At 38.9% G+C, this 25,411-nt stretch overlaps 1 protein-coding gene across 3 annotated transcripts in view; it reads right to left on the reverse strand.

Annotated features, from left to right (window-relative positions):
* The window catches only part of ALMS1 (ALMS1 centrosome and basal body associated protein), a 214,449-nt gene extending 193,595 nt beyond the window's left edge, over positions 1 to 20,854 (reverse strand). For 2 of the 3 annotated variants that reach the window (XM_037736112.1, XM_037736111.1), the window contains exon 1: positions 20,441 to 20,848. In XM_037736112.1, the coding sequence (XP_037592040.1) occupies positions 20,441 to 20,761 (321 nt within the window). In that variant the 5' untranslated portion in view covers positions 20,762 to 20,848. Of the gene's footprint in view, positions 1 to 20,440 lie in introns of all 3 variants that reach the window. The other variant, XM_037736113.1, reaches the window with a different exon arrangement.
* Between the last annotated feature and the right edge of the window lie 4,557 nt (positions 20,855 to 25,411).

A 25,411-nucleotide genomic window follows, 5' to 3' on the forward strand; every position in this document is an offset into this window, starting at 1 on the left:
AGCCATCAAAAACGATGAGTTTGGGTCCTTTGTAGGGACATGGATGAACCTGGAAACCATCATTCTCAGCAAACTGACAGAAGAGCAGAAGATCAAACACCGCATGTTCTCACTCACAGGCGGGTGTTGTACAATGAGAACACATGGACACAGGGAGGGGAGCACTACACACTGGGGTCAGTTGGGGGGAAATAGGGGAGGGACGGTGGGCGGTGGGGAGAGATAACAAGGGGAGAGATGCCAGATATAGGTGATGGGGAGGAAGGCAGCAAATCACACTGCCACGTGTGTACCTATGCAACAATTTTGCATGTTCTTCACATGTACCCCAAAACCTAAAATGCAATAAAATAAATAAATGGAAGAAGAAAAAAAAAAAGAAGACTAAAGAAAGCCAGAGGTGCAAATGAGAGTCAAAGGGAAGCACTGTGCTGCAACCGTGTAAAAAATGTAACTTAGATATGTGGGACAATTTTTTAAAAATCCAGTCACTTAAAAATGTCCTAGAATTTACTTTAAAATATCCATAGAAACAATAAAATACCTATGTCACTCTCAAAAAAATAAAATAAAATAAAATAAAATAAAATAAAAAATTAGTCAGGCATCGTAGCATGTGCCTATAGTCCTAGCTACCTGGGAGGTTGAGACAGGAGATTCACTTGAACCCAGGAGGTGGACATTGCAGTGAGTCAGGATCAAGCCACTGCATTCCAGCCTGGGTAACATAGTGAGACTACCTCAAAAAGAAAAAAGAATAAATAAATCCATTAAAGCTGCAGGATACAAAATCAATATATGAAAATCAGTTGTACTTAAGTATACAAATAACTACGTATATGAAAAAGAAATCAAGAAAACCATCCCACTTACGGATAGCATCAAAAAAACAAATAAAAAGACTAAGAAATAAATGTAACCAAGAAGGCAAAAGATTTGTCTGCTGAAAACTATAAAACTCTTAAGGAAATAAATTGAGGACACAAATAAATAGAAAGATATTCCATGTTCATAGATTAAAATAATATTGTTAAAATGCATGTACTAGCCAAAGCAATACAAAGTCGATGCAATCCTTATGAAAATTCCAATGGCATTTTTCACAAAAAATGGAAAAGAAATTCTAAAATTCACATAGAACCACAAAAGACTCTAAAGAGCCAAAGTAATTCTGTAAGACAAAAACAAAGTTGGAGGAAGCACTCTTTCTGGTTTCAAATTATATTACAAAGTTATAGTAATCCAAACAGTGTAATACTGGCATAAAAAATAGACATGTAAACCAATGGAACAGAATAGAGAGAGAATAATAAACCCAAACATATATGATCCACTAATTTTTGACAAGGGCACCAAGAAGACACAATAGGGAACAGAAGGTCTCTTCAAATAATGGTGCTGAGAAAATTAAATTTCCACATGCAAAAGAATGAAATTGGACCTTTATCTTACACTACCAACAAAAATCAACTCCAAGTTGATCAAATTACACAACATGAAGACTTAAAACCATAAAACTCCTAGAAGAAAATATATGGGAAAAACTCCTTGATATTACTCTTGGCAATGTTTTTTTTGGATACCACAACAAAAGCTCAGGCTACAAAAGCAAAAATAGGTAAATGGAACTAAATCAAGCTAAAGAGTTTCACAGTTAAGAAAACAACAAAATAAAAAGACAGTCTACTACAGATGAAGAGAAAATGCTTGCAAACCATGTAACATCTGATAAGGAGTCAATTTTCACAATATATAAAGAACTCATACAACTCAGTATAAGAAAAATAACCTGATTTTAAAATGGGAAAAGGACCTGAACAAACATTTCTCTAAAACAGAAAAAAAGAAAAGAAAAATGGCCAACCAGCATATGAAAAGATGCTCAACATTACTAATCATCAGGGAAATGCAAATTAAAACCATAATGAAATATCATCTCACACTTGTTAAGATGGCTATTATTTAAAAAACAAAAAGATTCAAGACATAAGTGTTGGCAAGGGTGTGGAAAAAAGAGAATCCTTGTACACTGTTGGTGGCAACGTAAACCAGTGCAGCAACTGTAGAAAACAGTATAAAGTTTTCTAGTAATTAAAAATAGGACTACCACCGGGTGCGGTGCCTCATGCCTGTAATGCCAGCACTTTGGGAGGCCAAGACGGGTGGATCACTCGAGGTCAGGAGTTCAAGACCAGCCTGGCCAAACTGGTGAAACCCTGTCTCTACTAAAAATACCAAAATTAACCAGGCAGGGTAGCTACTCAGGAGGCTGAGACACAAGAATTGCTTCAACTCAGGAGGCGGAGGTTACAGTGAGCAGAGAACGCACCACTGCAGTCCAGCCTGGGCGACAGGGCAAGACTCTGTCTTTAAAAAAAAAAAAAAGTGCCATCCATGTAAGAAAGAAAAAAAAAAGAACTACCGTATGACCTAGCAATTCCATTTGTGGGTAAAAATCTAAAAAAAATGAAACCACCACCTCATAAAGATACCTGCACTCCCCAGTTCACTGCAGCATTATCACAATAGCTACAAACACAACTAAAGTATCCACTGATAAACTGTGAGATATACACACACACATACACTCACACACACACACATGGGAAGGGGAAGGGGAAGGAATATTATTCAGCCTTAAAAAGGAAGGTGATCCTGCCATTTGTCACATGAATGAACCTAGAAGATAGAAAAATACTGCATGATCTCACTTATATATAAAATCTATTTTTTAAAGTCAAGTACAAAGAAGAAGAAGTGAGGGACGGGACGAAACAGGGAGATGTAGGTCAGAGGATTCGAAGTTGCAGATGTAATGAATGCGCAAATTTAGAGATTCAATGTAAAATATAAGTACCACAGTTAATAATATTGTATTATATTTAGGATTCCTGCTAAAAAGATATTAGATGCTCTTGCCACAAAAAAAAAAAAAGGCAGTAACTATGTGAGATAATGAATGTTAATTTGTTTGACTATAGCAACCATGTCATTAGGTATATGTATATCAAAACATCATGGTGTATAAATATAGACAATAAAGGAAAAAATAAACTAGAAATCAATGACAGAAAAATAGCTGGAAAATCCCAACATACTTAGAGATTAAACAACATATTTCTAAATAACATGCGGGTCAAAGAAGAACCCTTAAAATAAATTTTAAAATATTTTAACTAAATGAAAATGATAACACAACTTATCAAAATTTGTGATGCAGTAAAAGCAGAGCTTACTTGGAAATTTATAACACTGAATGTATATGTCAGGAGAAAAAATCTGAAATTGATTATCAAAGCTTCCAACTTAGGAAACATAAAAAAATAATAAATCATATTTAAAGAGAAGAGAAGAAAATAAAAACTAGAGGAGAAATCAATTACACTAAAAATAGCAAATACAAGAGAAAAGTCAGTGAAACCTTGGTTCTTTTGAAAAGATCAATAAAATCAATAAACCTCTAGCCAGGCTAATAAAACAAGATAAAGGATGCAAATTATAAATGTCACAAATGAGGCCATGCAGAGTCACTCACTCCTGTAACCCTAGCACTTTGGGAGGCCAAGGTGAGCTGATCACTTGAGGCCAGGTGTTTGAGACTAACCTGGCCAACATGGCGAAACCCTAAAACTACTAAAAATATAAAAATTAGCTATGCATGCTGGCAAGCGCCTGTAATCCTAGCTGTTCAGGAGGCTGAGGCAGGAAAATTGTTTGAACCTGGGAGGCAGAGGTTGCAGTGAGGAAGATCACACCACTGCACTCCAGCCTAGGTGAAACAGCAAGACTCTGTCTCGAAAAAAAGAAAAAGAGAAAGAGAGGCCATCACAAGAGATCCTATGAACATTAAAAGGATAATAAAGGAACACTATAAACAACTCTATGCCCACAAATTTGATAGCCTAGATAAAATGAACAATTTCTTAAAAGAGATAGTATGTCAAATCTGACACAAAAATAGACGAAATGAATAGGCCTATATCTATTAAAGAAATTGATTCGTGAATTAATAGCTTCTAAAATAGAAAGCACCAGACCCAAATAGGTTCACTGATAATGCTACCAAACCCTGAAGGAGGAAACTGTACCAATTCTCTAAAATCTCTCAGAAGACCTAATCAGAGAGAATACTTCCTAATCATTCTATGAAGTCTGTATTACCCTAATACCAAAACCAGATAAACACATTACAAAAAAAGAAAGCTCCTGACCAATAACTCTCATGAACATCAATGTAAAAACTCTCAGCAAAATATTAGCAAATCAAATTTAACAACATACAAAAAGTACTGTACATCATGACGAAGTGGGATTTATCCCACGTACGCAAACTTGGTTCAACATTCAAAAATCAATTAAGGCTGAGGACACTGGCTCACACCTCTAATTCCAGCACTTTGGCAGGCCAAGGTGAGCACATCACTTGAGCTTAGGAGTTCGAGAACAGCCTGGGTAACACAGTGAGACCCCTCGTCTCAAAGAAAAGTACAAAAATTGGGTGGGTGTGGTGGCACATGCCTGTGGTCCCAGCTACTCGGGAGGCTGAGGTAGGAGGATAGTTTGAGCCCTGGAGTCAGAGGTTGCAATGAGCCAAGATCACACCACTGCACTCAGGTGACAGAGCCAGATCCTGTCTCAAAAATAAATAAATAAGTTAATATAATCCATCACATAGACAAGCTACAGAATAAAAATCACATGATCATATAATAGATGCAGAAAACATCTGACAACCCATTCACAATAAAAATTCTCACTGAAGTAGGAATAGAGGGGAATATATTCAATTTGATATGGAGTATCTACAAAAAATCCTACAGCTAGTATCTTACCTAATGAAACTTGAAGCTTTCCCTCTAAGAGATCAAGAACAAGACAAGGATTCCCTCTCTGATATGGTTATCTGTTCCCTCCAAATCTCATGTTGAAATATAATCCCCAGTGTTGGAGGTGGGGTTCTTATGGGAAGTGACTGGATCATGGGGGCAGATCCCTCATGATTGGTTTAACACCATTCCCTTACTGATAAGGAGTTCTCATTCTGAGTTCACACAACACCTTGTTGTTTAATGTTTAAAAGAGTGGCACCTCCTCCCTTGCTCCTGCTCTTGCCATGTGAGACACCTGCCCCCACTTTACCTTCCACCACAATTGCAAGCTCAGCAGGAGTAGATGCTGGCACCGTGGAGGTCTAGTACTCCGCAGAACCACGAGCCAATTAAACCTCTTTTCATTGTAAGTTACCTAGCCTCAGGTATTTCTTTACAGCAACACAATAACATCTTAATACACCCTCTCACTACTGCTTTCCAACAGTGCACTGGAGGTCACAGCTAATGCAGTAAGACAAGAAAAGGAAATAAAAGGTACACAGTTTTAAAAGGAGGAAATAAAACTCTTTGTTTGCAGATGACACAAACAACTATATAGAAAACCAGGCTGGGCACAATGGCTCACACCTGTAGTTCCAGCACTTTAGGATGCCGAGGCGGGTGGATTACAAGGTTAGGAGTTCAGGACCAGCCTGGCCAACATAGTGAAATCCCATCTCTACTAAAAATACAAAAAATTAGTGGAGCATAGTGGTGGGTACCTGTAATCCCAGCTACTTGGGAGGCTGAGGCAGGAGAACTGGGAGGCAGAGGTTGCAGTGCGCTGAGATCATGCCACTGCACTCCAGCCCAAGCAACAGTGCAAGACTCCATGTCAAGAAAGAAAGAAAAGAAAAGAAAAGAAAAGAAAAGAAAAGAAAAGAAAAGAAAAGAAAAGAAAAGAAAAGGAAAGGAAAAGAAAGGAAAGAGAGAGAGAGAGAGAAAGAAAGAAAGAAAGAAAGAAAGAAAGAAAGAAAGAAAGAAAGCAAGCAAGCAGGCAGGCAGGCAAGCGGAAGGAAGGAAGGAAGGAGGGAGGGAGGGAGGGAAAGAAAGAAAGAGAAAGAAAGAAGGAAGGAAGGGAGAGAGAGAGAGAGAGAGAGAGAAAGAAAGAAGAAAGGAAGGAAGGAAGGAAATCCAAAAGAACTGAAAAAACTTTCCAGAAACTAGTAAGTAAAAACAGCAAAATTGCAGAATATACGTTAATGTATAAAAGTCAATCACTTCCTATATACCACCAGTGAACAAGTGGAATTAAAAGTTAATAGTATCATTTACATTAACAACTCAAGAAATGAAATATTTAGGTATAAATCTAACCATACATGTAAGATCTATATGAGGAAAACTATAAAGCTCAATGAATGAAATCAAAGATCTAAACAAATGAGAAGGTATTTCAATTCCATGAAATACTCAATATTATCAAGATGTCAGTTCTTCCCAACTTGATCTATGAGATCAATGCAATCCCACTCAAAATCCCAGCAATTTTTTATACATATCAATGAATTAAATCTAAAGTTTATATGGAGAGGCAAAAGACCCAGAATAGCCAAAACAATATTGAAGAACAAAGAGAACTGATACTAACCATCTTCGAGACTTAACATAAAGCTACAGTAACCAAGACAGCATGGTATCAATGAAATAGACACATCGATCAATAAAACAAAATAGAGAGCCCAGAAATAGACCCATATAAATGTAGTCAATTGATCTTAGACAAAAAAACAAAGGCAAAACAATGGAGAAAGTCTTCTCAACAAATGGTACTGGAACAACTGGACATTTACATGCAAAACAATGAACCTAGACACAGATCTTACATCCTTCGCACAAAAAAATTAATTCAAAGTGCAAAAGTATAAAATAACCTAAATGCAAAGTGCAAAAAAGTATAAAACTCCTAGAAGATAACACAGGAGAAAATCTAGATGTCCTTGAGTTTGGTGATGGCTTTTTGGATACAATACTAAAGGCATACAATCTATGAAAGAAATAATTGATAAGCTGGACTTAATTAAAAACTTCTTCTGCTTTGTGAAAAACACTATCAAAAGAATAAAAAGACAAGCTATAAACTGGAAGAAAATATTTGCAAAAGACACATCTCTGATTCAGGGTGTTAACAGTAAGGGAGGCTTTGGAAAGGAACAGAACACAGACAGGAACTCTCTGTATTGCCCATTCAATGTTGCTGTGAACGTAAAACTGCTCTAAAAGATAAAGTCTATTTAAAAACAAAACTGCACGCCTGTAATGACAGCCCTTTGGGATGGTGAGGGGGGTGGATCACCTGAGGTCAGGAGTTCAAGACCAGCCTAACTGACATAATGAAACCCCATCTCTACTAAATACAAAAAAAAAAAAATTAGCCGAGTGTGGTGGCACACGCCTGTAATCCCAGCTATTCTGAAGGCTGAGGCAAGAGAATCACTTAAATTCAGGAGGGAAGTTGCAGTGAGCCAAGATCATGCCATTGCACTCCAGCCTGGGCATCAAGAGCAAAACAAAACAGTCTCAAAAACAAAACAAAACAAAACAAAAAACCCAAAACAGAGGTCTGGTGAAGCACATAAAGAGCTTGGAAGTAATCCCTCTCATCCCCATCACAACAGCAACAAAATGCCAAACAAATTAAAAAATCAAAACTCTTCTTATATCCAACAGAGAACTCAGATGAGGGCAAACTATTGTTCCAAAAGTTGGAGAGGTACATACAGAAAATCACAACTTACCAGCAGAATCCCAAGAACAGAAACCATTGTGGGAACTAACTAGTAGTAGGGTAGAAAAATCTAGTGTAATTGACAAACTGCTGGAGGTGGAATGCAGACTACCATGAGAATTAAAAGCTGCAGGGAACCCTTACAAAGGGCCTTCACACTTCTGTGAGTTTTATCTCCACAACCCCTAGCATGTTACAACAGTTAAGATGAGAGAAAAATACTCATCTCCCCCAGTTAGGCGGAGAGATAGGGGCATAGTTATTTTGAATATTCCCAGACTATTTTGTTCTTCTTAAAAAACTTGCCCTCAAACTATTTTACCAGAGTCTAACCTACTAGAGTTTTACAGACTAACTGACCTTAGGGAAAGGAAATATGCAACTTTAGCCCACTCTAACTTTTGAAAGGGGGAAGGGAAATAACCAACTCAAACCCACTGAAGCCTTCAACATGGGAGATGAAAAATGGCCAACTCCAGCCCCTTCTAGCCTTCCGGTCTAACCTGTGGGTCAGGGATGTGAAATATTCATGAAGGTCACAGGTCAGAGGAAACACTGAGACCCAATCATAGGACTATAGGACACACTTCCTCACCCCAAAACTTTACCACTGTATTAATGGGACTCCTTATAGTAACAGAAGAACGTAACTGAAGGAAAACCACATCCCAGATCTTACTTAAGAAAAAATTCTAAGGGAAACCCAATGCCAATGGGGGATACAAAATCAAGGTTACCAGGGGAAATTTTAGTCTCTGAAACCTATAGTATGGCAGAACAGTAAATACAATACAACATATAATGAGATAAATATAAAACACTAAAGACCTATTTACTTCAGTTGCTTTCAGATCCAAGTATATCATGTTTGGTTTTCAACCAAAAATTACAAGGCATACTAAAAGACAAAAACAAAAACACAGTTTGGAAGAGACTCAGCAAGCATTACAAACAGACTCAGATATGGCGGAGATGTTGGAATTTAAGTTTGGAAACACTAAAACATTCTGGAGACAGACTGTACACAATAATGTGAATGTACTTAATTTCACTTAAAAAATGGGTCAAAATTTTACCACAGTAAAAAAAAAAAAAAAAATCAAGAGGGAACAAACATGTAAGCTATTAAACCATGAAAAGACATGGAGAAATTTTAAATGCATATTGTTAAAGTGATAGAAGTCATTCTGAAAAGGATATATATTGTAAGGTTCTAACTACATGACATTGCAAAGACAAAACTACAAAAACAGTAAAAATATCGGTGGTTTCCAGGGTTTCAGAAACAAGGAGGGAAGAATGAACAGATGAAATTCAGTTTTTTTAGAACAGTGAAATCATGCCATATGACACAATATGTTCCACTGCAATAGTGGAAACATGTCATTATTCATTTGTCAAAACCTAAAGAATGTGCAAAACAGAGTAAACCACAATATAAACTATGAACTTTAATAATAATGTATTGGTCAGGTGCAGTGAATCAAGCCTGTAATATCAGAACTTTGGGAGGCTGAGAGGCGGGCAGATCCTTTGAGTTCAAGACCAGCCTGACCAACATGGTGAAGCCCTATCTCTACTAAAAATATTTTAAAAATTAGCTGGGCATGGTGGCACACGCCTGTAATCTCGGCTACTTGGGAGACTGAGACAAGAGAATCGTGTGAACACAGAAGGCGGAGGTTGCAGTAAGCCAAGATCACGCCACTACACTCAAGCCTGGACAATACAGTGAGACTCCATCTCAAAATAAATCAATCAATAAATATATAAAAATCATGTATCAATACTAGCTCATCAATTATAACAAATATACCACACTACCGTAACACAGAAAGGAGGGAAAGAGAAAATAGCAAATAAAAATTCTGTACTTCCTGCTCAATTTCTCTGTAAACATACAGTTACTTCCTAAAAAAGATCTATTAATTATTTTTTAAACAATAGAACATCTAGACAAAACACTAACAAGGAAACAGAAGATGTGAACAACACTATAAACAACTAGACCTAATAAGAATCACAGAACGTTTCATCTGAGAGCAGATTAATATACATTCTTTTCAAGTACAAATGGAACATTACCCAAATGGACCATGTGTTAGGCCATAAGACCTCAAAATTTTAAAATAATTAAAATCATAAGGTATATTCTCAAATCAAAATGCAACGAATTTAGAAATCAACAACAGAAGAAAGAGAAACTCGCAAATATGTGGAAATTAAGCAACAGACTTCCTAAATAACCAATACGTCAAAAAAAAAAAAAATCACAAAAAAGAATTTTAAGGTATTCTGGAGATGATAAAAACACCACACACCAAAACTTACGAGATGCAACTAAGCTGGTACTCAGAGGGAAATTTATAGTAATAAACGTGTATATTACAAATAGAATAAAGATCAATATTCTTGTCTTCCATCTTAAACTAGAAAAGGGAAAACTAAACCCAAGCAAAGCAGAAGGGTTAAAATGGAAATAACTGAAATAGAAAATAGTGGAAAACAATCAAATCAAAAGTTAGTGTCTTGAATATGAACAAAATTTTAAACCTTTAACTAGACTCACCATGGAAAAAAAAAGACTCAAATTACTAAAATCAGAAATAAAAAAGGAGACTTCACTATCCACTTTACAGAAATACAAAGCATTATAATAGAATACTATTTTTAAACTGTATGTCAACAAATTTCATAACTTAGAGGACAAGTGCCCAGAAAAATCACATTACTGAAAATGACTCAAGAAAGAATGGACAATTTGAATAGAACTACAAAAAGAAAAAAGAGTGATTTAGTAATTAAATACTATGTCCCAACCCGCAAAAAAAAAGTCCAGACCCATTTGATGTAACTTACCAAACTTTCAGAGAATCAATGCCAATCCTTCACAAACTCTAAAACAAAAGGAACACTTCAATTCACTTTATGAAGTCAATATTACCCTGATACCAAACTAGACAAAGGCATCAAAAGAAAACTACAGACCAATATATCTTACAGATATAGATGGAACAATGCTAAACAAAATACAAGCATGTGTGTGTGTGTGTGTGTGTGTGTGTGTGTGTGTGTGTATTTCTATGACAGCCAACACATAAAATGTTTATACACTGTGACAAAGTGAGTTATTTTCACAAAGCTGGTTTAATAACCTAATATCAATTAATGTAATACATCAATTAATAATTTGACGAAATTATCGTTAAAAACACTCAAGAGGCTGGGTGCAGTGGCTCACACCTGTAATCCCTGCACTTTGGGAGGCCAAGGCGGGTGGATCACCTGAGGTCAGGAGTTCGAGACCAGCCTGGCCAACATGATGAAACCCCGTCTCTACTGAAAATACAAAAAATTAGCTGCATGTGGTGGCGGGTATCTGTAATCCCAGCTACTGGGAGGCTGAGAATCGCTTGAACCCAGGAGGCAGAGGTTGCAGTGAACCAAGATCACACCACTACACTCCAGACTGGGTGACAACAGTGAAACTGTCTCAAAAAAAAAAAAACCCTCAAGAAAATAGGACAGAAACTTCATCAATTTTATAAGGGCATCTATTAATAATCCACAACTAACATCATATTTGGGGGTAAAAGACTGGATGCTTTCTCCCTAGACAAGCTTGTCCAACCCATAGCCCAGTACCATGAATGTGACTCAATCCAAATTTGTAAACTTTCTTAAAACATTATATTTTTGCAATTTTTTTTTTAGCTTATCAGTTTTTGTTATTGTATTTCCTATGTGGCCCAGGGAAGCCAAAAGATTGGACACTCCTACCCTAAGATCAGGAACAAAAAAACATATACACTTTTATCCCTCCTATTCAAATAATTTACTGAAGGTTCTAGCCAGGGCAATTAGCCAAAAAATAAATAAATAAAAGGCATCCAGATTGGAAATAAAAAATAAAGCTATATATATTTGCCCTTGACATGGTCTTTATAAGAAAATCAGAGAACCCACAAATAATCTATTAGGATGAAAAAACAAGTTCAGAAGAGATTCAGAAACAATATTAATATATAAAAATCAAGTGTTTTTAAACATTTGCAATGAATAACCCAAACACTCGATTAAAAAAAAAATTCAACTTACAACAGCATTAAAAAATAAAATACTTAGAATAATTTAAGGAAAAAAAGTACAATTCTGAAAACTATAAAACATTATTGAAATTTAAAGATATAATTACAGTTGTGTGCCACATAAGAACATGTCCATCAACTACAGACCACATACATAATAGTGGTCCTATAAAATTATAATACCAGCTGGGCATGGTGGCTCATGCCTGTAATCCCAGCACTTTGGAAGGCCAAGGTGGGCAGATCATGTGAGGTCAGGAATTCAAGACCAGTCTAGGCAACATGGCAAAACCCCATCTCTGCTAAAAATACAAAAATTAGCCAGGTATGGTGGCACAGACCTGTAATCTTAGCTATTCAGGAGGCTGAGACATGAGAATCACTTGAGCCTAGGCAGCAGTAGTTGCGGTGAGCTGAGATTATGTCACTACACTACAGCCTGGGTGACAGAGCAAGGCTGTCTCAAAAAAAAAATAGACAGACAGATATGCATATGTGTGTATGTGTGTGTGTGTGTGTGTGTGTGTGTGTGTGTGTCTGTACGCACGTGTGTGTGTATATACCATATTTTTACTGTACCTTTTTGAAGTATTTGTGTTAGATACACAAATGCTTGTGTATATAGTGTACATACACAAACCTAGATGGTATAGCCTGCTACACACCTAGGCTATATAGTCTAATCGATTGCTCCTAGGCTACAAACCTGTACAGCATGTTACTGTACTGAATACTGTAGGCAGTTGTAACTGCAATTGATGAGGCTATATAGCCTAGGTGTGTAGCGGGCTATACCATCTAGGTTTGTGTATGTACACTATAGGATGTTTGCACAATAATGAAATAGCATAATGACACATTTCTCAGAATGTATCCTCATCATTAAGTGATACATGACTATATAAATGAAGGGATATCCCATGTTCATGAACCAGCTGATTAGGCCAGGTGCAGTAGACTATGGCTCACGCCTGCAATCTCAGCACTTTGGGAGGCCAAGGCAGATGGATCATTTGAGGTCAGGAGTTTGAGACCAGCCTGTTCAATATGGTGAAACCCCGTCTCTACTAAAAATACAAAAATTAGCCAGGCATGGTGGTGTACACCTGTAATCCTAGCTACCCTGGAGGCTGAAGCAAGAGAACTGCTTGAACCTGGGAGGCAGAGGTTGCAGTGAGCTGAGATCATACCACTGCGCTCCAGCCTGGGCAAAAGAGCAAGACTCTGTCTCAAAAAAAAGGACCAGATTATTTAATATCAAGATGACAATACTCCCAAATTAATCTATAGATTCACTGGAATCTCCATCAAAATAGTAGCTGGCTTCTTTGTAGAAACTGACAAGTTAATCTAAAATTCATATGCACTTGCAAGAGGTTCCAGAATGGCTAAAATATCTTGAAAAAGGAAAGCAAAGTTGGATGACTTACTTCCCCATTTACTTACTATAAAGCAATATTAATCAAAAGATTATCTCCTAGTCGGGCACGGTGGCTCACGCCTGTAATCCCGGCAGACTGAGGCCAAGATGGGCAGATCGCTTTGGCCCAGGAGTTTGAGACCAGCCTGAGCAAGGTGATGAGACCTCATCTCTACAAAAAATACAAAAATTAGCCAGGCATATTGGCACGTGCCTGTAGTTCCAGCTACTTGGGAGGATGAGATAGGAGGTTCACCTGAGCCCAGGAGGTGGAGGTTGCAGTGAGCCAAGATTGCACCACTGCATGCACTCCAGCCTAGGCAAGAGAGACACCTGTCTCAGAAAAAAAAAAAAAAAGAGTGTCTCCTGGCATAAGGTGGGCATATAGATCAATGAAATAGAATTGGGAATCCAGAAATAAACCCATTTATCTATAGTTAACTGATTTTCTACAAGGGTGCTAAGACCAAATGGTGCTGCAGAAAGACAAATACTCTTCTTCGAAGTGAGAGCTAAATAACATGTACACGTGGAAGCAGAGTATGGAATGACAGTAAGTGGAATCTTGGAAGAGTGGGAGTGTGAGAGTGGGGTGGATGATGAGAGATTACTTAATGAGCACGACATAGGCCACTCCAGTGATGGATAAACTAAAAGCCCTGACCTGACCACTATGCAATATATCAATGTAACAAAATTATACTTGTACTCTAATTTACACAAATAAATAAATTTTTTTTAAAAAAACAGTTCTGGGTAGTCTCACAAAAGAATAAAGTTTGAATCCTTTCTTCACACCATATACAAAAATTAACTCAAAATGGATCAAAGACCTAAAGACCTACATGTAAGAGCGAAACTATAAAATCTCAAAGAAAACATAGTAGGTCCTCATGACTTAACATTTGTCAAGGGATTGTATCTTGTCAATTCCTTGATTGACAAGGGTTTATATATGTAATATGCATATATATAAAGAATATATATAAAGAATTCTTGCAATTCAATATTAAATAGACAAACAACCCAATTAAAGAATAGGCAAAAGATCTGAACAGATATTTCTCCAAAGAAGACACACAACAAGCACATGGCCAACAAGCACATTGGCAGGATGAGACAGGAGGTTCACTTGAGCCCAGGAGGTGGAGGTTGCAGTGGGCCAAGATTGCACCACTGCATGCACTCCAGCCTGGGCAATAGAGAGACACCTGTCTCAGGAAGAAAAAAAAAAAGAATGTTTCCTGGCATAAGGTTCTGGGTAGTCACATACAAAAGATGCATGAACCATAAGGGAAATGCAAATCAAAACTACAAAAAAGTCACTAATAACAAGTGCTGATACAGATGTGGAGAAATTGGAACTCTCATACGCTGCTAATAGGAATGCCACTTTGGAAAACAATCTGGCAGGTACTTAAAAGTAAATACAGAATTGCCATATATCCCAAAAATCCTACACCTAGATATACACCTAGGAGAAACGAATCCATATGTCCACACAGAAACTTACACAAGAATGTCTATGGTAGCATTATACATACATAATAGCCGAAAAGTAGGAAAAAAAACAAACGTGCATCAACTGATGAATGGTTATACAAAATATCCCATATCCATATAGTAAAGTATTATTCGGCCATAAAAAAGTAATGAAGCACTGATACATGCACATCATGGGTGAATCCTGAAACCATTAAGCTAAGTGAAAGAAGCCCAGTCACCAAAAAAACCCACATATTATTCCATTTACATGAAATGCCCAGAATAGATAAATCTACAGATATAAGGTAGATTAATAGTTGCATATGGAAAATAGAAGATGAGGGGCATTAGCTAAAGTATATGGGGTTTCTTTTAGAAGTGATAAAATGTTCTAAAATTGACTGTGATCATGGTGGCACATATGTATGAATACACTGAAAACCACTGAATTGTGCAGTTTAAATTAAGGGTAAATTGTACAGTATGTGAATGACATCTCAATAAAGCTATTAAAATGTTTTTAAGTAGTCAATTAAGCACTGAACACAGGTAAATACACACACACACACACACACACACACACACACACACACATATCAAAGTAAACCTAAGGAAATAATAAAAGATGAAAATTGAACTTATTGGAAATAAAAAAATAAAAAGCAACAGAATTAAAGTCAAATCAAGACCTGTGTCTTTGAATAAAAAGTAAATTAAATAAACCCCTATCTAGTCAAATCAGGAGAAAAAAAAAGCATAATTACACAAAATTGGGAATGAGAAGTAAAAATAAACACAGAGACAATTGAAAAAATAAAGAATACTGTGTATTCTTTATTAAAATTAACTAGAAAGCCTTACTGAAAAGAATGATTTCCCAGGAAAACTACCAAAATTAATCCAAGAAAAGAGAGCATATATAGACTACAACCCTGAAAGGAATCCAGAGATAGTTTCACTGATGGTATCTTTCAAACATACAAGAAAGAAAAATTCCTTTGTGCTTAGACTGTTTCAGAAAAACAAAAATCATCCAAGTACCTTTTATTAAAATGGCATAATATTGATGTCAAGTTTGATAAAGACTGGTCAAGAAAACAAAAAACAAACAGAAAGACATTTAAAACCATTATCAAATATCCGCAAATAAAATCTAGCAGCTCCTCAAGAGAAGAGCACACTACAACTAAATAGTTTTTATCCGAGGAACACAAGAAAAGATTAATATCAAGTATAAAATGTATATGAATAGGTTAAAAAAATAAATTGTGCAATGTAGATAAATGTGAAGATGGGGAGCAAAAACAGAAGAGGTTCAGCCTGGGTTCTCTCCGATGAAACTGTAACCTGCTGATGGGTGATGTTGAACTCTGGGTGGGAGATAGAGGGTAAGAGGGAAGATGGGGAAAGAAGCTGACAGAGAGGAAACTAAAAAGATTTCCAAGCACTGTTGATGACCCAATTAAAAGTTGGAGACCAAGAATTTCTAGTGATGACAACGCAGAGAACTGAATTATCTTCCCCGGCACAATTCAGAAATTCAGGTTAAGGAATTACAAGGAGAGGTGTTTGAATGGTCTGCAGGACCAGCATAAAAACAACATAAGGCTCTAAGTCACTCTCTTCCCTCTTAAAAAGACTTAGTTGTAAGACTGGTCATATTTTGCTTCAAATTTAAACAGTACCACAGTTCAACTCAGGCTAAATAACAGGACTACAAACTTAATCACTGCCTTAACCCTTTTATTATCTAGGGAGATATATAAGAGTAAATTGAATAACACAATTTTGTCATTTAACTTGATAGTAAACCGAATGAAATTAATGTTTCCGATTATTTGATCTCATCCTCTAAATACACAGCATCAGATGTTATACAACACATCTAAGAATTTCATAGTTCATAAATTTCTAGTAAGAAACATATTAAGCATTTCCTCCTTTAAACACCTTCCAACCTATGCCAGTAAGTTTCAATATGCTAGTAGTGAACTAAAGGAAAAATTAACTTAATGCTCATATCATCGTAAATCTACCTTTAATACAGAAAATTATCTATGTATTCTATATATTATATATTCTCAGGTAAATAAGAAAATATCTAATTTCACTCAGAAAAAAAAAAAATTGGGGGAGGAAGAAAATACTCTGGGCTCTCAGAAGCAAGATTTTCTATTACCCATAGACAGTTCACTATTAGGGGTTGGGCGTGGTGGCTCACGCCTGTAATTTCAGCACTTTGGAGGCTGAGGCAGGCAGATCACAAGATCAGGAGTTCGAGACCAAACTGGCCAACCTGGTGAAACCCCATCTCTACTAAAAATGCAAAAATTAGCCAGGCATGGTGGTGGGCAGTAATCCCAGCTACTCGGGAGGCTAAGGCAGGAGAATTGCTTAAATCCAGGAGGCGGAGGTTGCAGTGAGCTGAGATCATGCCACTGCACTCCAGCCTGGATGACAGAGCATGACTTCGTCAGGGGGTGAGGGTGGGGAAGAACAACAACAAAAAAACATAGTTCACTATTAAACAGACAATAATTTTCTCACATTGGCTACAGTAAAAGTAGGTTAACTTAAAAATTCCTCCTCTGGTCCCTATCTTTCACCATATGCAAAGATTAACTCAAGATGGATTAAAGGCTTAAATGTAAGGCCCGAAACTATAATAATCCTAGAAGAATGCCTAGGAAAAGAGTTTATGATTAAGACTTCAAAAGGAAATGCAAAAAAAATAAAAATGGACAAATGGAACTTAATTAAACTAAAGAGCTTCTGCACAGCAAAATAAACTGTCAACAGAGTAAAAAGACAACCTACAGGATGGGAGAAAATATTTGCAAACTATGCATCTGACAAAGGTCTAACATCCAGCATCTATAAGGAACTCAAACAAATCAACAGGAAAAAAACAACCCCACTAAAAAGCAGGCAAATATGTGAACAGACACTTCTCAAAAGAAGATATACAAGCGGCCAAGAAAACATGAAAAAATGCTCAACACCACTAATTATCAAAAAATTGCAAATTAAAATCACAATGAGGTACCATCTCACACAGTCAGAATGGCTATTATTAAAAAGTCAAAAAATAGATGTTGGGAAGGATAAGAAGAAAAGGGAACATGTATACACTGTTGTTGGGAATGTAAGTTGTTCAACTCCTATGGAAAGCAGTATGGAGATTTCTTGAAGAACTCAAAACAGAACTATCATTTGATGCAGCAATCCCACTACTGGGTATCTATCAAAAGGAAAATAAATCATTTCATCAAAAAGACATCTGAGTCCAGGACCTTGGGAAGCCAAGGCAGGAAGATCACTTGAGCCGAGATGTTCCAGACCAGCTAGACCCCATTCTCTAAAAACCAAACCAAAAAAAAAAAAAAAAAATCTGCGCAAGTATGTTTATCACAGCGCCGTTCATAATAGCAAAATCATGAAATCAACCTAAGTGTCCATCAACAACTGAATAGGTAAAGAAAATGTGGTATGTATTCACATACATCATGAAATATTATGCAGCCATAAACAGAATGAAATCCTGTCCTTTGCAGCAACATGAATGGAGCCTGGAGGGTATCAAATGAAATAATTCAGAAACAGAAAATCAAATACCACATGTTCTCACTGATAAGACAAGTGGGTACAATGGGTATACAGAGACACAGAATGGGTACAATGAGTATACACAGACATAAAGATGGAAATAGACACTGGGGACTCCAGGAGGAGGAGAGGAGGGGTGAAAAATTACCTATCGGGTACAATATTCACTATTTGGGTGAGAGGGTCACTAAAAGCCCAAACCTCACCGTTATGCAATATATCCATGTTAATTAAAAAAAAAAAAAAAAAAAAAAACTCCTCCTCTAGGCCTTAAGATTTGAATATTAATAGTTATTCAAGCAAGAAGCCACAGGACAAAATAAAAGTTAGGAGACCTAGTCAACAGTGTGGCTTTAATTATGGTCTCTATGCAGATGACTTACAACTTGAAATCTCCAGCCCAGCCTTCTCCTTCAATCTTCAAAGCCAAACCCATAACCTTAACATCCACCCAACCAATTCCACCACTCACTCATGGCCACCACTCTCACCCATAAACCTGACCATAACTTACTATTAGCACAACCATTCAAACAATAACCTAACACCTGGCTACTTCACCTTTCACATCTCATCCATTATTAAGTATGATGATTTTGCCACTTAAATATCTCTCACATCAGTCCACTTTTCCCTGTATCCACCAACACTTCCCTATTCCAAAATTTCATCATCTTTTGCCTGGCAATGCTGCAAGGGTATCCTAATTTATGCCCTTGACCTATGATTACTGCTCCCCAACCCACCTTGCTATCACAGCTGACCTTTCTGAAACACCTATCTTATCATACATCCCCTTGTTTCAATTATTTTCATCGACTTCCCAAGGCTCCAAGGATAAAGCCCCTAAATCCTTGGCACAGCACACAAAGCCTTGCAGTCTGTGCTCCACCCACACGGCTTTTGGTTCCTGGAAAATGCCATGTTCTCTCTCACCAACAGTACCTTTTCATGTGTTTTTCCCTCAACCAGAAGGCTCTTCCCTTCCCCTTTGCCTGATTAACCTTAAACTGTCTTCAGATATCAGCTTTGCCATAACCACCTCGAGAAAGCTTTCCCAGCTTCACTGACAAGGCCAGATAATCTTACCTTATGCTTTCATAGAACATTAGCACGTTTTCAGTTTTACTTTTATTTATCTGAAATCTGTCTGCCTCCCTGTCTAGACCATGAACACAAGGAAGGCAAAGACCAAAAATGCTTGGGTTCACCAAGGTTTCCTTGGCATCCAGCACAACGTGTGGCACATGGTGAATTCTAAAATAAACGTTCAATGAATTCAGTACCCCTGGAATATTCACCAGGCAAAACAACTAGTAACAAAAGTCTATACCATCACTATCTGTGATGATGGAACTGTTCTATTATCTGCGCTGTCCAATATGGTAGCCCCTAGCTTAGTGTGGCTGCCCAGCACCTGAAAAGTGGTAAGAACAGAGACACAGAATTTTTCATTTTATTTTTAACTCGTATTCAAAACTGTAATAGTCCTCTCTTTAATTAAGATGTAAAGAGCCACACGTAGCCACTCTCTACTGTACTGAACAGGGCAGGTCTTGTTCCTCGAAAAGTAGTAAATTCAAAAACGGGGTAAGGGCAGTAAATTAAATGGAGAGTTATTTTCAAAACGATCTTCGCTGGCCCACCATGAAGTCGGCTTTCTCCATTGTGTATTATTTGTGCTTTCTAAGAGTTTTCCGGATTGTTCGGAGCCGCATCACAAGTTTCTTGCATTCCAAACCCTGGGGAACCCCTTTATTGCTACAAATGATGGTCCCAAAGAGGAAAACCTGCGGGGAGCCTCTCCAGACTAAGTGACCGCGCAGTGTACGTTATCCACGCTACTCCCTCAGCAGAGTCCCGCAATTCAGCCAAGCTAATGCGTTCACTATCTCCCCAAAAGGACACTCCCCAGGCAACCGCTCGCTCCGGTCCTACACCCCTGCTCCTGTCACAGCGTTTCTCACCCACACTCACGGGGAATGCAGGCTCCCCTGAATGTCTGTGGGACTTCAAAAGGCCCCGGACCCACCGAGGGAGAGGAAACGAGAAGTCTTTGCTTGTGGCCTGGGAGACTCGGAGCAGCCGGCCGGCACCTGGGCTGGAGTCTGGGCCGCCTGCGAGTCTCAGCCGCGCGCGTTTTCTCCGTCAGGCGGCGCGACTCGCGGGCAGGCGGAGCGCTCGGGGCCTAGCCTCCATCTCCACCCGCCGCGGCTCCACACCCCTCCCTGGCCCGCCTCACCTTCTCCAGGGAGGTCCGCTCGCCCTCCGAGTAGCGGTGCCGCGAAGGCGACGGCGGAGGCAAAATATTGCCGGGATGCGCCTGCAGCCAGGCCTTGGCCTCCTCGTCCTCCTCGTCGTCGGTACTCTCTACATGCTGGTGCTCGTAGTGAGAGTCGGGATTCAACTCCCGCCCCGCCTCTTCCTCCACCACCTCCACCACCACGACATCGTCCAAATTCGCCGCCGCCTCCTCTACCGTCGCCGCCGCCACCGCAGCCTCCTCCTCCTCCTCCTCCTCCTCCTCCAGCTCGCCCGGCCATGGCAGGTCCTCAGGCTCCATGTTGGTGTCTCGCTCTGGGCGGCAAAGACGGAGGAGGAGGAGAGGGGAGGGGGGAGGGAGGGGAAGGGGAGAGACCTGACTGGCGGTTGCGGCAGAGCTTAGGCGCTGTGCCGCCCGCCGGGGCGGGGCTGGGAGACTGCGCGCGCGTTGCTAGGGACGCCGCGCGGAGGCCGGTGGGAAGGCCCCAGGGCGGGGGTTTGCGACGGGCGACTCCGCCGCTTCGCCGCCGTCACCGGCCGGCATCTCGCGCACAGCACTGTAAGCTCACAATAAACGGGACTGGGCGCCTCCCGGGGGGCGCAGACGGCCCCAGGGGAGTAGAGTCTAGTTCTGGGCTGGGGTGGAGTTTCGCGCCTGCACGGAGAAGAGATCAAACTCTAGAACTAACCCGTTATAATCACACTTGCAAATTACAAAGTTTTAAAAGTTGAGTGCCACCTAACAGGTCAGGCTGTATGGTGGGGGCTTGAACCTAAAGGTGCAAAAGTGTCACCGGTTGTTAGAGGGATTCAGAAATGGGCACTGAATCCGGCATCAGAAAGATCGGAATTTGAATCCTCGCATCACAACTTAAAGGGGTATAAGTGTATGTCTATAAAACGAGGATAATAGGCCATCGCATGGCATGGTTGTGATAATTAAAGGAAATAATGTGAAAGACTTAGTGATAGGTTGGTTATTGTACAATAAATCATTAGATGCTCACGGTTCTGAGACAAGTATTACTATTTCATGTCTAAAAAATGAGGCTCAAAAAAAAAATTTTGCCCAAAGTTTCTTACCTAGTAAGTGGCCAACTCAGTATGCCATCCCAGGTACTCTGCTAGTGTAGGAATTGCCCTGGCCTAGACCTACCAGCTGATAAAGGATAACAGAGCAAATAGTTATACTGACAGTACCTATGTTTTGGTGGTTTGTCAGTGACTTTGGAGTGCCTTAAAAACAAAGATTTCCTGACCGCTTCAGGAACCCCTAAAAAATGAATGGCATATTAGGGACTCTTGAGATGCCGTGTAACCAGACACCACCTATGCCCCAATAACCTATGGTAAAAATTTTTAATTAAAATTTTAAAAATAATAATGAAAATAATCTTGAGATGCTTCACTGTTACCTAAGGAAATAGTCATAATTAAAGTGGAGTCCAGCAAAAGGTCTTATACACAATAGTAGAAACACATTGATAATGATGCTGAACCAATGTTAGTGGGGCAATTTTAGGGGTATTGCTAGGGATATATGTCTTACCTATTTCAATGACCCAATCCTGGCAAAACTATAAAGGTAGAACATGAACTGGAGCCCAGTCTTGGAGTTCTGTTGAACACCTCTAAATGGACTATGATTACATGAGGGTTATTATTTATTCTTAAGGGGCTTAAGGATTTTCCTTGCTGGAGAGCTGTTACTTTAGTGGTAGAAAAAAAAAATCCTTAATTTTGTATTCCTGAATGGGAAATCTCAATGTGTATCTTCAGTAGGAGAACACACATTTCACTGATACTGTTATTAAATAACTCTGTAAAGCTTTACCTTTTTAGAAACTCCACTATCTTTTTGTATCCACAAATTTCAGGAAGGATAAAGAGAACTAATAGAATTCTAAAAGTAGTTTTCAGAGCTCTCTAACTTCCAAAGCCCAAAGTACTTCATTTTGCCTTGATGGCAATAAGATCAATCCATTCTAAGACCCATAAGTTATCGCCTTCTGAGTTAATAACAGGATTCCTCATGTATTTGTGAATTACTTCCAATACTAGATGCTTCTAGTATAAGCTTCTGTCACTAATTGCTGCAGGGGACTCATAAGAGAACTCCTGCTTTATCAACAGATAGAAGCTGCATTCTCAAAGCACCCACCTAAGCAGCCTCTGAAATCTGGAGATTTGGTCTTCTGAAAAAGCATTAGAAAACAATTTTCCTTGAGACTCAATGCAAAAAAAAAAAAAAAAATTATCAGGTACTGTCAACAACTGACCCAGCACTAAAACTATAAGACATTGATCCTTGGATTCATATGATACAACTAAAAAGACATGCATCATTTTCTCCTAGCTACTGGACATCCCATTCTATTGGAAGACCTCAAACTTAAGATTCTCGAGACTTCCCCAGAAGCTGCTGACTGCAGAAATGGGCAGTTCATACCCAAGACAACAGGACAAGATTAATTTTCTGATTCCTCCGCATCTTTCATCCTACCACTAATCTCACTTACTATTGCATTTTGACACCCGTGATTAACTAACAAATTGATTTCTCAAGAAGACAACCCTTATTTTCATCCTGTTACTTTTGACTCTCTATGTTCTGCTTCTTAAAATAAGTAATATTTGGCTGAGCACGGTGGTTCACGCCTGTAATCCCAGCACTTTGGGAGGACAAGGCAGAAGGATCATGAGGTCAAGAGATCAAGACCATTCTGGCCAACATGGTGAAACCCCATCTCTACTAAAAAAATACAAAAATTAGCTGGGCATGGTGGTGTGCGCCTGTAGTATCAGCTACTCGGGAGGCTGAGGCAGGAGAATTGCTTGAACCCAGAAGGCAGAGGTTGCAGTGAGCCAAGACTGCGCCACTGTACTCCAGCCTGGCGTCTGGTGACAGAGTGAGACTCTGTCTCAAAATAAATAAATAAACAAACAAACAAACAATATTTGACCAGGTGCAGTGGGTCATACCTGTAATTCCGGCACCTTAGAAAGCCAAGGTGGGAAGATCACTAGAGACCAGGAGTCTAACCTGGGCAATGTAGCAAGACGCCCATCTCTACAAACAATAAAAAATTAGCTGGGCATGGTGGCATGTACCTGGAGTCCCAGCTACTCAGGAAGCTGAGGCAAGAGGATCCTTGGAGCCCAGGATCCCAAGACTGCAGGGAGCTGTGATCATGCCAGTGGGCAACAAAGCGAAACCCAGTCTCTTAAAAAAGAAAAGAAATACTCTGGAGTGTTTCTGAAACCATAGCTACTGCTCTTAAGGAATTGTTGACAAAATTCAATAGCTGTGCTTTCATAGACTTCATAAAGTAGATTTTCTTCTGTAGGTCACTTCTGGTACTTAAGCATTCCTCACAAAATTAATCCCAAACTTCAGTCTTATAAAAAATTGGACCTTGACCTACACTTCAACAGAATGTTTCCCTGAAGTCATTACAGTCCTACAAGAAAAACCTAGCCCTTCAGGAATAGAAACTAATATTGGGGCTATTCTTGATTCACTATTCAGGCCATTCTCTTCCAAAACATTCCAGCCTGCTTTGGAGAAACCTGTTTAACTTCATCCAAGAAAGCTGCCTATCTTGAGGGAAAGAAAGTTGGCTTGTTCCTGATATGCTAAATAGCCCTTATGCTCCCAATGCAGTCTGTACTTCCCTAGGGTATTACTTCTTTATGGGAACATCTGGCTTGTACACTAACTTATCCTTTGTATTGAAGCTAATTGTTAGAGACCCTCCAATGTTTAAAATTACCACCCGTCCAGTAGACTGTGTTTCTCTGAGAAGAACACCCAGAAACCAACAAAATGAAGCAAGCACAGAATCACAGACTACTTGGGAGAACTCGCAGGAGGGATCACTGACTCACTTTTCATGTGCACTCTGCAAGTGAAATTCCCACAACAAAGATAATACAACAAAAAAGAGGTCTCTGGCCTTAGCAGACCTCATCGATGGCACAACTTCTGCTATAGAAGCTCAACAAACCACTTAAATTTGAATTCCTTAGCCAGAGTTTTCATGGATAATCATATAACCCTTGATTTCTTCTTATAAACTAAAAAGAGAAAAGCCTCCTGGCTCCCTAAAAACAGGCTCAGCTAGATTCTGGGGCATGTTTTCATTGCCAGGATTTTAAAATCTGGGCCCCTAGCTTGAAGACTTTTTACAAAGATGAATAATCATTTTGTTTCTGGTAATTGGTTCTTTTGCACTAGGTCGATGTATCCTGTCTACAGCCCTAGTTTCTCCACAGCCATTGTCATATCATATGATTCAACAAATCCTACAACAGAAGGCAGAATTAACCCAACTACAGACTACATCCTCCAGATCAGCATAAATTTAGCAACAGTGAAAATCTGAATATTGTAGATTAATGGTCCTGTGGCCTGACTTTGTCTGCCTTTGACCAAATGGAGCACTCAGAAAATAAATCTAGGGTGCCTGGGAACTGGTCTGGCACAGGTAACTAAGCCTCAGTGTTGTCACAAGCTGACCTGGCATTCACCATCATCCCTCGATATTCTCCTCTTGAGCATGAACAATCTCACGGAACACCAACATCACACAAGTTCTATCTGTGACTGTGAAGAAAAAAGGCAGGACAAGATCATTTCATAATCTTGGCTACACACAGACAAAACGTTAGTGTGCAAATCAAACACCTCCCTTTTCCAGTTAATTCGATTGCTGCTTTTTTAAATCAATTATAGCTCTACTATCACTGTAATTTTGGGTTTTTTTGCTGTCATCCAGGCTGGAGTGCAGTGGCACGATCATGGCTTACTGCAGCCTCAACTTGGCTGGCTCCAGTGATCCTCCCACCTCAGCCTCCCACCTCAGCCTCCTGAGTAGCTGGGACTACAGGCATGTGTTACCATGCTCAGCTAATATTTTTTTCTTTTTCTTTTTTTTTTTTTTCTTTTTTC

Source organism: Cebus imitator, unplaced genomic scaffold (genome assembly GCF_001604975.1).
Source record: "Cebus imitator isolate Cc_AM_T3 unplaced genomic scaffold, Cebus_imitator-1.0 Scaffold23, whole genome shotgun sequence".
Taxonomy (NCBI): domain Eukaryota; kingdom Metazoa; phylum Chordata; class Mammalia; order Primates; family Cebidae; genus Cebus; species Cebus imitator.